Source organism: Pyrus communis, chromosome 13 (genome assembly GCF_963583255.1).
Source record: "Pyrus communis chromosome 13, drPyrComm1.1, whole genome shotgun sequence".
In the NCBI taxonomy this organism is placed as follows: domain Eukaryota; kingdom Viridiplantae; phylum Streptophyta; class Magnoliopsida; order Rosales; family Rosaceae; genus Pyrus; species Pyrus communis.
Window position 1 is genome coordinate 21171817 of NC_084815.1, and position 12681 is coordinate 21184497.

Consider the following 12681-nt stretch of genomic DNA (forward strand, 5'->3'; position numbering starts at 1 on the left):
GCAGAAAAACATGAAGATCTTTGAGAACTGATCTAACCCAAGCTACATCTGCAGCAGCATTAGCTAATGCCTTATACTCTGGCTCAGTGGAGCTGCGCGACACACTTCCTTGTTTCTTGGACTGTCATAAGACAGGATTTGAACCAATAAAGACAATGTATCCTGTGGTGGACCTTCTGGTATTTATATCAGCAGCCCAGTATGGATCACTATAAGCAAGGAGTTCCATTTTTCCCTGAGCAGAATAAGTCAACCCACACTGCAATGTACCTTTAAGATATCGAAGAATCCTTTTAATCAAACAAAAATGTTCTTCAGTCGGAGTTGTCATAAATTGGCATGCATAATTGACTGCATAGGCAATATCAGGCCTAGTGAAGGTCAGATACTGTAATGCACCAACCATACTTCTGTACACTGTTGGATCAGCCATTGGTTGTCCTTCATCCTTCAATAACTGAGTGTGTGGCTTGCTCGGAGTTGAACAGGGTCTACAATGCATCATACCCGCCTTATTGAGAAGATCAGTAACATACTTAGACTGATTAATGAAAATGTCTCCATTGTCCCGGTAGGCAATCTGCAAACCCAAAAAATAGGTTAACCTCCCCATATCTTTCATATCAAATACACTGGCTAAATCATCAATGACTTACTGTATTAATGTGGAAGAAGACCCTGTGATGATAATATCATCAACATACAATAGCAAGATCACTACATTAGAACCACTGATCTTCACAAACAAACTAGGATCAGAATGAGAAGATTGAAACCCCAAAGTAGGTAAATAGCTTGTAAACTTGGCATTCCATGCTCTGGGAGCCTGTTTAAGGCCATAGAGAGACTTAAGTAACTTGCAGACATGAGTAGGATATAGAGAATCTTGAAAACCTTGAGGTTGTTTCATAAACACCTCTTCTTGTAATTCCCCATGAAGAAAGGCATTCTTCACATCTAATTGCCTTAAATCCCATTTGTTCATTGCTGCAAGTGACAAGACTAGCCTTACTGTGGTGTGTCTGACCACTGGACTAAATGTTTCTGCATAGTCCAGACCATGTTCTTGGCTAAAACCTTGAGCTACAAACCTTGCCTTGTATCGAGACACCTTTCCATCTTGATCCTTCTTAAGCTTGTACACCCACTTGCTGCCTATAACATTTCTGTTTGGTGGAACTGGTTCTAATTCCCAAGTACCTTGTTTTTGCAAAGCTTCAAATTCTTCCTTCATTGCATTTCTCCAGTGCACAGAGGTAACAGCTTGCTTGTAATAAGTTGGTTCTGAAGACTCATGAATATCCAAAATAGTAGTAAAACCACTAAACATAATATCATCATCAGATGATAAAGAAGAACCAGGAGTCATGGATACAGAGGCACAATAACCAGAATAATCTTTCCTTTGTAAAGCTCCACTTTTTAACCTTGTAATCATATTATGCTCAGAAGGCACATTAATTACATCATTATGAATCACAGGATCATTTACATCATGAAAAGAAACTGAAGATGTACCAGCCACAACATCAGGAGAAACAGATGAAATATCAACCATATTGGCAGATGTAGAACAATTATTTGGGGATAGATCTTCAGAGTGAGAAGTTACCTGAATTTGGGAAGGGTTATGGACAGGCAACCTTGGAGAGGAAGGAGTTGGATGTAGAGTAGTAGCTTGTAATGGTAACAATCCTGAACCTGATGCTGTACCAGAAGACTGAGAAGAAACAGAATGCAGCTCCATGTTTGGATTATTGACCACATCATTCACCCCATGTTGCTCAGATTCATGGGACAATACAACCGAAACAACTCTGGGTAACTCTCCTTGTGTTGTTGAAGTAGACACAGATTGAGGAATATGTATGGATTGGGATGTCTTAAAAGGAAATACATGTTCATCATGAAGGACATGCCGAGACAACAATAACTTTTTCGTAGGTATATGAAAACACAATACTTCTTTGTAACCTACTGAATATCCCAAAAATACACATTCATCACTTCGTGCTTGTAGCTTATTAACATTATAGGGTCTCAAATAAGGAAAGACTGCAGAACCAAAGACCTTTAAAGACCCTAAAGAAGGTGATTGTCCAAACAACTTCATATAGGGGGATATCATGTCTAAATTCTGACTAGGCATTCTATTGACCAAGAATACTGCATGACTACACGCATGAAACCAGAACTGTTGAGGTAAAGAAGCTGCACTCAGTAATGTCACAGTAGTTTCAACAATATGTCTATTTTTCCTCTCAGCAAGACCATTTTGCTGAGGTGTATATGGACAAGAAACAAGATGCAAAATGCCATTGGTATCCAAGAAGGTCTGAAACACTTTACTCATGTACTCTCATCCTCCATCAGATTGTAAAGTCTTAATATTTGTTTTGAAATGATTCACAACAAAGGCATGAAATTTCACAAATACAGTGTACACATCAGACTTATTAACAAGTGGAAAGATCCAAGTAAACCTTGTGCATTCATCAACAAAAATTACATAATATCGGTAACCTTCCACAGAAACAGTAGGTGAAGGTCCCCAGACATCAGTATGCACTTTTTCAAAAGGAATACTTGACTTATTACACTTGGAAGTAAATGGTTGTCTAGACATCTTACCCCTAATACAAGCTAAGCACAACTGAGGACATTTATCTAAAGAAACAGAAATCTGAGAGTCTTGAAGCATTTTTAACTGCACCTCATTGGTGGGATGCCCAAGTCTATGATGCCAGATAGATGTCTTCACAAGTTGCCCCAACAAAGCTTGAGGTGTATTATTCATTAGCTGAGAATATTTGTAGAAGTGCTGCTGAGGAATGTAATACAAGCCACTACTACTACTCCTTCCTTTCATGAGGATTTTCTTGGTTGCCTTGTCCTGCACCCAAAAACCAAATTCATCAAGTATAACATAGCAATTATTATCCTTGCATAGTCTATAAACTGATAATAAACTAGCTGCTAACTGTGGAACATGTAACACCATTTGAAGAGTTAAAGATTTAGAAGAGGTTAAAAGAGAACCTAAACCAGTGTTAGCAACGGGAAGTCCCTCTCCATTGCCAACTGTAATCCTGTCATTGCCCTCAAAAGGTGTTACAAGTGTCAAGTTATCAAGGTCAGCAGTCATATGGTGAGTAGCTCCTGTATCTAACACCCAATTTGGCTGTGAAGAAGACACGAAATTCTGCTGAGCTTGGGCAGTAAGTGCAATCAAAGAAGAAGATGGTTGATCACCTTGATATGCATAATTGCCTCTGTGATAATAGTTGAGAGCAGTATGGCCTTTCTTTCCACAAATTTGACATGCCATAACTGGAGGAGCAGAACTGGAACTTGCATCATACCTTGAGTAACAATTAGGAGCAGTATGGCCTCGTTTATGACAAATCTGACATTCAGGAATCAGTGTTGGTTTGGAACCAGTATTGCCATTCCAATGCTGCCAAGTTGAACCACCTTTAGATCCAAAATTAGAGCTTCCATTATTATTTGTGCTTCCAGCAAAGAAATTTGAATTCCCTGAGAACCTGCCATTATTGGTCCCATTATACCTAGGCCTGTTGTTACCCCTTCCATTGTTACCTCCAAAATTCTGATAGCTCATGTTATTCTGAGAATTTGCATTATTTTGTTGATGAAACTGAGGAAGATAAGCCTGAGACACAAATTCTCCAGTTGACCTTTGAGTATTATTCTGAGAATTAGCATTAGCACCACTGACAAAACCATAACCACCAGAAAACTGTTGAGCCGATCTTTAACTCTCTGAAGAATTAGCATTTGAAGATTCACCATGGCAATACATGCCCGACATAGGAAAATTCATTGTAGATTGGGAATCTTCAGCAGTCCTATCTGCAGCCAATAATTGAGCTCGAAACTCTTTAAGAGAAATGGGAGTTTCACGAGCCACAATTACAGTACGGATCATGTTAAATTCTGCTGGCAATCCAGCTAAAGCAGCAACAATAAGATCATTTTCAGATACAACTTCTCCAGCAGCAAGAAGTTGATCCTTAAGAACTTTGATTCGCAACATGTATTTCTCAACACTATCCGAACCTTTCTTAATTGTCAGTAACTCAGTCTTGAGATGATTCACTCTTGCTCTCAAAACAGTAGCAAACCGATCTTGCAAATTCATCCAAGCTTCATGTGCAGTTCGACTACCAACAACGTATTCAACTGCTTCATCGCCCAAGGTAGCAAGTAATAAACTCACAAGAGCCCTATCTCTTTTAATCCACTCTTTATAAGCTGTTGTAACTTCAGTAGTGATACCACCGTCTGCAGTAAAGACAAACTTTGGTGGACAGACAGAGGTACCATCAAAATGATCAAACAAATCATTTCCTTCAAGAACAGATCTAAATTGAAATGACCACTTTACAAAATTATCCTCCTGAAGTCTAATGGTTAACATTCCAAGTAGACTTTCAACCTTCACCATATGCATCGCCATTACTCCACAAAATGAGTAGAACACAGTAATTTCAACGACAAAATCAATCCGCAACAATCAAGAAGCAACAAAGAGCTTCGTGCTCAAACCAATCACCAGTAATCAAGGAGCTTCGTGCTCAAGAAATAACCAATACTGTGCAATTTGATAAAATCAAACAATTATAGGCTTCGTGCCCTAGAGATCAACAATAATCAAGAAACAACAAGGAGCTTCGTGCTCAAATCAATCACCAGTAATCAAACAATGATAGGCTTCGTGCCCTAGAAATCAGCAACAATCAAGAAACAAGGCTTCGTGCCCTAGAAATCAGCAACAATCAAGAAACAACAAGGAGCTTCGTGCTCTAGAAATCATCACATCAAGCCACACATCCATAATTCTTCGTGACGGCGAAGTAAGAATGCCACAATTATACTAAGAAACATCGCAATTTTGAAGATCAAAACACACAGAAAAACCTGATATCGCAACAACGATCAAAGATCCCAATCTGAGCGCCGCAGAAAAAACCGTAAGCCTAATGAGCTAACCAGGATCCTCTTCATCGGTTTACTGAACCTCAGCTCTTGATACCATGATAACTATGGCATTAAGCCATAAAATCTCCATCGAAGAGCAAGAACAAAGAACAATGAATATCAGAGTAGAGAGAAAGCAATATCTTGCAAATGTTGTTGTATTTACTGAATGAACACAATTGCTTACATTTTCAGTATATATACCTAACCAAACAAAACTTACAGCTGTCAAAAGTTAATAACTAAGTTAGCTAAACACTTTAACTACCTAGCTAACTTATACAAAACTATGACTAAAATACCCATGTACATATACTCAGTTAATAGAAATCACCTGGACTTGGCTATCTCCATTGTTGCACACAAACATGGTTACATATCACTGTTGTACACGGTACGCCGCAGCCCAGCCCTATTGTGGGAGAACCGCTACAGTCGCTTACAAGACATCGTATAGAAGAATTTCTCCTACCATTTTTGCTTTTCTCTATTTTGTCCTTTAGACTAAAGATGGAAGAACCCAAATGGACCTCCACCACCGCTTACTTGTATGGAAGGGAAGAGGATCCTCTCCTGAGCTCAGGATAAGGATCTTCCTGACCACAAAATCCGGACCGTTCAATTTTAATCCAACGGCTCTAAACAGGAGGTCCCCTAAAAGTTATAATAATTGCAACTGTTGGATTAAAATTGAACGATTCGAATTTCGTGATCAGGAGGATCCCCATCCTATGCTCAGGAGAGGATCCTCTTCCGTATGGAAGGGGTAAGAAAAGTGCAATTAATGTGGGGCACAATGAGACTTTAGTTACTTGTCTATCAACTTTTATACTTCTTCCACCTTTGGCTACATGGCCACTTGGACACTACACTTTCCTTGTCTTGTGTGGAAAGAGCCAAGAAATTGCTTACAAGCCACACATTTCTTCCATTTTGTAGTGGAAGGAAGAATACTTGTCACAACAAAATTTCAAGTCTAAATTGTTTGGTGGAAATTATTCATGATTTCGTGGTCAATGATAGCAAAAGTTGCATCACCTACACCACTACAATTGTGAAAAAGTGCATCGCCCTTCTTATATTTATTATCTTCTTTTTCCATTTCAATTTTTCTCATTTTTTTTTTATGGCCATGGTTTCTTCTTATTTCTGTCATTCGATTTTTGTTTTTATAAACTCAATCTAAAACTATTCCCAAATATCGTTTTTAAATTTACTGTTACATAATATGTCGTGCAAATTATACAATGTCACATTAAAATAAATTACATGTGACACCGTGTTATTGGCAAGAAACCCTTCCGTTAGTAGCTCCTCCACTGGTGGGATACCCTGATTGGTCATCCTAAAACTGATGACCAATAGTTCAAAGGATGGGCTGCCATATCCTATTATTTTCCTTATTTTAATAAATTGGCGCCTAGTTTCATATATATTGGTTGGTTCTTGCCTTCTTGGTTGGCTAAATTCCCCTATTTACATAAAACTTTGGTCAAATCGGATTAATAGTTTCCGTGATGAGAAGGTATGCGAAGAATTGCCTATGTGGTAAAAAAAAATTAGAATTTAAAACCGTATGATGAAGGTTATTAACAAATTTAACCCAAATGTAAGATTTCTATTAAACTAGGGATAAAAATGTCCAACTACTCTTTTATTTCTGCTGGCCTTCTCTTCCTCTCTGTGTCCGTGTAACCTCCACGCGAGCTGATCGTCGAGGTCTTCCGGCGGCTTGACTCCAAGCCCAGCCGTGATGCCTGCTCCCTTGTCTGCAAGCGCTAGCTCGCCCTCGAGCGCCTAAGCAGCACCGCCCTCTGCATCGGCACCACCGGCAGCCCGGACCTCGTCGTCGGCCTCCTCGCCGCCAATTCCAAAACGTCCGCACCGTTCACATTGACGAGCGCCTTAACCTTTCATCGGTGAGGCTGCATTCTGCCAATGGCTCCGACGACAACGTGCTTGATTTGAACAGTTTATCGGACTCTCTCTCTCTTTTCGAACTCTCTGCCTTCTCACTAAAGCACCATAGCCAAAGAGACCTCCAGGCACTATCACCGCAAATTCCAATTAAATTGAGACCCCAAACCACCAAATACAAGACCTGCGCAACCTGGGGATCCTATGGTACCATGGCATGTTAAATTATGTAATGGGAAGTAGGAGAATCCAAGCAGCGGTTCTCGGTGAGAGTTGCTCTAATGGAATCGAGTTACAACCTTTGAAATTTGAGGTAAAATTAGCTTAGTTTATTTGTAATCTGTTGCTAGTAATGTCTTCACCCCAGCATGGGCAATTGGATATGAATTTAAACTTGCTCAAATTTGGGATTGAAGAAAATAATTTTGTGTTGTCTGTTCCAGACTCAGGGGGTTGAATGCTGTCGGTGATGGTGATGGTGATAATGCTCAAGGCACCTCAAAAGTTAGGAATGGGCGAGAGCAATTGGGCACCAAATTTGCTACTTTTCTTCGAGTCAAGGAGTCTACAAGGCAACGGAAGCGGAAGCGGAGGGAAATTACTGCTCAAGGCGGCACCTGGAAATTACTGCTCAAGGCGGCACCGATGAAACGTAGGTCGAGAGGGAAATTACTACTTCCGTAGAGGTCCAAGAGTGTAGGCACCGGGTCAAAGAGTATAGGCAGCATCTTGGATTAAATCTGGGTCTCTGACCTCTGTCATTATCTATTCTTCACCCCAGCATTCGAATAATGTTATTCCTACGTTTTTAAGATTACAGAGACAGAAAGAGTGAAGAGAGAGAAGGCTAAAAAGAAAGAATGGTTAGACACTTTTATCCCTACATTTAACTGAGGTTTAACAGTAATCTCATATTTAAGTTAAATTTGCTAATAATCTTCTCCACAAGAGTTTAAATCTTTATTTTTTTACCACAATAACTATTTTCCGAATACTTGTCACCACCACAGAGACCAATTTGGCCTGAAACTTTTTATGGCAAAGTTCATGGAAGCAGCAAAATCCATTTAACTCCCTCTCTCTCCCTCTCTCTCCTCCCCAATGGATGCTTCTTCTGCACCAACCATGGCGCTGAGAGTCTTCTCCTCCTCGTCTTCCTCCGCTTCTTTCAAGCCCAATAAGTCACTCCCTTTCAAGTTCACCACTTTCCGGCCTCCTCCCCAGCCCACCCTCTTCAAATCCCTCAAATGCATCCAAACGCCGCCGTCTTCCAATCCCAACCCATTAAAGCATCTGCCGCCGCCTCCCCCTTCTCCTGCTCCGCCCTCACCCTCTCACCGTCAAGACAGACGACTTGTCGTCGCTCAATGTGGGATTGCCGGCCTCGCAGAGGTCTAGGGTTAACACGTGGCATAATGTGCAGGTCAGTATACAGAAAAAGACTAAGGCTTTGGTAGCCCAGCGGCAGGGTACGCCGCCGCTCGAGCCTTTCCCATCGCTCGTCGTCACCGCCGATGGGTTTCGGGCAAAGGGCAGCTTCGCTGAGGCCCAGGTTAGCTAATGGATTGTGTTTCTGCTTGATTTGTATGATTATATTGCGTAGAGCGCGTAAGTACTATTAAAAGTGCTTTTCTTAGAATTAAAGTGCATTGCGAAGTGCTTATCCAGGTGCTTATCCGAAAATGCTTTTATGACCCAGTTCCGTTTATGTTTTGCTAAATGTAGTTAGAAGTGCTTTTGTTTGTCATAAATCACTTTTAGCCATTCAATAGCAGTTCCAAAGTTGTCGTTATCATTTGTATTAGATTAGTGGATGTATTATTATTTTTTAATTGTAACCTAAGTTGGATCTGCATATTAAATTGCAGGCGAGGTACTTGTTTCCCGATGAATCGAAGGTTGAGGAACTTGTTAATGCGTTGAAGGAAAAGAAAATTGGGGTTGTTGCACATTTTTACATGGACCCAGAGGTTCAAGGTATTTTAACTGCTGCACAGAAACATTGGCCTCACATCCATATATCTGATTCATTGGTCATGGCGGATTCCGCTATGACTATGGCGAAAGCTGGTTGCGAATACATTACAGTCTTGGGTGTTGATTTTATGTCGGAAAATGTCCGGGCTGTACTTGATCAGGCTGGCTTTGAAAAGGTAGCTCCTTTGCTTCTATTCCTGTATTAGTAAGAAATGTAAAACATGGACTTTACTTATTATGTTGGTTTGGCTCCGCTATTTACGATGTAATGTGCCTTAATTATAGTAAAGTTTACTGGATCTTGGTTTGGTGCCGCATACCGGTGAAACAGTTGATGAATATTATTCACTTCATTTACTTTGATTGCAGGTTGGTGTGTACAGGATGTCAAATGAACGTATTGGTTGTTCGTTGGCAGATGCTGCATCTAGTCCTTCGTACATGAGCTATCTTGAGGCAGCTTCTAGGTCTCCACATTCGTTGTATGTTGTCTACATTAATACTTCTCTAGAAACAAAAGCAACATGTAATTGCTCGCTCTAGTGCAGAGGCTGAATATCGAGCCATGGCAGCCACTGCCTGTGAACTTATTTGGCTTAAAGAGCTTCTTTTAGACTTAGGCTTGCCTATTACTACTCCCCTGTCTCTTATGTGTGACAATCAAGCAGCCATGCACATCGCTGCTAATCCAGTGTTCCATGAGAGAATGAAACATATTGAAGTGGACTGTCATTTCGTTAGAGCTCAAGTGCAAAGTCAAGTCATTAGGACCATCTTCACGCGAAGCCAAGATCACTTGGTAGATCTTTTCACCAAGGCTCTAGCATCTGCTCCATTCCATCGTTTTTTCGGCAAGCTTGGCTCAATTAATCTCCTCGATCCAGCTTGAAGGGGACTGTTGTTGAAGTGTTCTTTCGCGGCCTCTAGAGTCAGTTACCAAGGGTGATCTCTAGGGTAAATCTCTAGGGTAAGGCTCAATGTATTATTGTAAATCAGTTTTCCCTTGAATTAAGGGAGGTGACTGATTGGTGTTAAAGTCTTTGTGTATGGTTTAGATTACGTAGGCACCATGCCTTCTTCCTTCTTGTCGGCTGCTTGCAGCAGCTATCTCTCCCATCTCTCATTCCTCTCTTCTCTTATATAGCCGGTCTCTTGTACATTGAACATTTATTATGAAATACACAAGGAAGCTTTGAACCAAAATTACCACAAAGAGACACTAAAACTAATTACACGCATTCTCAAAGCGGATTAGGAAATCTAAAATATGTATTATTATAAAACACTATGTATCTGTTACAATATCTACGCAGTCACATTACAATGTCTCGTTGAGGATCACAACATTGTAAAGTGCATAATTGCTAATGCAAATTCAGGTGAAACAGAAACAACGAACGCAATTAATTAAAAGCATATATAAGTATGACGGATCTCGATGGAGGGATCAAGGGTTGTATGGGATTGGGATAAGGTTGAGAGGAGCCTTCTTATGGACTGAGAGTCCGTAAACTTCATCGGTGTCCATGGTCTCGGCCAATGGTTTACCACCACTAGGCAATTTCCAATCAAACCAATATAGAAGGTTGGAAAGCACATATTCAGCTGAAGCAACCGCAAAGCCGACTCCAGGGCACACTCTTCTCCCGGCACCGAACGGGATGAGTTCAAACTCCTGACCTACGAAACCAACGGACTTTTCCTCGAACCTCTCCGGGTAAAATTCATCGGGCTTGTCCCAGACTTTGGGGTCCTTTTGTACCGAGTATGCGCTGACAAACACTTGTGTTTTCGCAGGGATGTTGTAACCTCCCAATTTCACATCTGTTCTTGTTTCACGGGGAAGTAAAAGAGGTCCCGGAGGATGAACTCTCATATTTTCTTTGATGCAACATTTCATGTAGGTCATTTGGGGGATGTCAACATTCTCATCTACAAATCCCTTTTTGCCCACCACTCTTCTTACCTCTTCTTGGGCTTTCTTCATCACACACGGATTTTTCGCAAGCTCTGTCATCAACCATATCATGGCAGTCCAACTAGAATCACTTCCTCCGACAAACATGTCCTGAAATAGTAAATTAAGAAGGCAAATCAATCTTCAGCCATAAATATAAATATACATATATATATATATATCAATTTTATTGTTAAAGAGAGTAAGTTATGGAGGGGGATATATACAGACCAGTAGAAGTGCTTTGAGGTGGTCACTTTTGAGCTCAAATTCATTGCCATCCTTTTGAAGTTGGAGGAGAGTATCCACGAAATCCTTCTTGCGAGGCTTGCCTTCTTTCTCTGCCTCCTTATGTTCGGCAATCAACTTATCGAAAAACTTATCAAATTCAGACCAAATTGATGTCAAATGTTTAATGTGGCCTCTAGCATGGTCGAGCCAACTCATCCTCGGACCAAAGTAATCCGTAAAACTGAAACTCGTGAGTTGGCAGATCAAACCTTTCGTCAGATCAACGAACCACTTGTTCTCTTCGCCCTCAAACTTTTGTCCGAGAATACACCTGCAGATGATGTTGTTGGAGGTTGCCACCAGCAGATCACTCAGAACAATAGGACCACCGCCATTGAGACTCGACGCTTTGCGAATCTTTCCGACCAACTCGGAAACTTCTTCCACCCTTGCGTACTGAAACTGTGACACCTTCTTAAGATTGAGAAGCTCAAGAACACAGATTTTCCGAACTTGCCTCCAGTACTCCCCGTAAGGAGCAAACCCCACATCATGAGCGTCATAGAACAATATTCCTGGAGCAGTGGCTTTCGGCCGGCTGCAGAAAGCAATGTCCTGCGTCTTCATCACCTCCTTGGCCATCTCTGCAGACGAAACAATCAGAGTCGGAACTTTCCCGAAATGCACTAGCATTAAATCGCCATACTTTTTCGAGAGAGCATGGAGAGAAAGGTGCGGGAATGTGCCTAATTGGTGAAGGTTTCCGATCAATGGCAACCTTGGCGGGGAAGGTGGTAACTTGAGTTTGCGTTTCTCATCGCCATTGGACGATGATCTAGTAAACGAAAAGAGAATGAACGCAGAAAGGACGAGAAGAGGAAGAAGAAAGACAATCTTCTGCAGCTGCTCAAACACAAGTGCTAGAAGAGCCATTGCTGTTCTAGCTCTTGTTGCTGGCTTTGTCTGGACACTTAGAATTCTGGGTTTTGCTGGGTTTATATAGGACACAAATCTCTAGAATTTCCAGGTCAAATCAAGGGTTTTTTCTAACATCCTTGCAAAAGATTAAAATTTAAAAAATTTGGTGCTAAATTATATATTCAATTTAATCTACTTTTATCAAAATTTATATTCAATTTTTGTTATTTAATGTGTATTTTTATTTAATATCTCCACATAAAATTTTAATTTTATTAATATGCACATATTTAGTTCTTTAATTATAAATGAACATAAATGAGAAAATATTAAAAGAAATTTATGATAGAAAATATATAAATACATAAGTGTACAAAAATAAATATGCCAAAATACATAAAATTGATTTTTTTTGTACCGAAATATTTGTACCTACATGATTGTACCGAAATATATTATAATGAACTTAAATGTATGTACCAAAATGTATTATATGGTTATTTAGATATAGGTCTATACAACTTGTAATTTTTAGTTTAAAACCCACCTATCTTTAATCATCCAATATAAACCTAAAATTTAAATATGTCGCCACATGAGAAATTAAATGACCTATTACTTCAGATAATTTACAACATATGCCACAACCCTTCTAACGTTTTGTCACACACAACCCTCCA

The 12681-nt window shown here is 40.2% G+C and overlaps 2 protein-coding genes across 2 annotated transcripts; one reads left to right on the forward strand and one right to left on the reverse strand.

The window, feature by feature from the left end:
- Nucleotides 1-6628: 6628 nt before the first annotated feature.
- On the forward strand, nt 6629-10077 carry LOC137713239 (quinolinate synthase, chloroplastic-like). The gene is made up of 5 exons (XM_068452523.1): nt 6629-7231; nt 7362-7781; nt 8342-8470; nt 8787-9071; nt 9265-10077. The coding sequence occupies exons 2-5, from the start codon at nt 7779-7781 to the stop codon at nt 9436-9438; spliced, it is 591 nt and encodes a 196-aa protein (XP_068308624.1). The 5' UTR covers nt 6629-7231; nt 7362-7778; the 3' UTR covers nt 9439-10077.
- Nucleotides 10078-10209: 132 nt separating this feature from the next.
- Nucleotides 10210-12041, reverse strand: LOC137713238 (phenylacetaldehyde oxime monooxygenase CYP71AN24-like). The gene is made up of 2 exons (XM_068452522.1): nt 11084-12041; nt 10210-10963 (listed from the first exon to the last, which is right to left on the reverse strand). The coding sequence occupies exons 1-2, from the start codon at nt 12014-12016 to the stop codon at nt 10343-10345; spliced, it is 1554 nt and encodes a 517-aa protein (XP_068308623.1). The 5' UTR covers nt 12017-12041; the 3' UTR covers nt 10210-10342.
- Nucleotides 12042-12681: the final 640 nt, after the last annotated feature.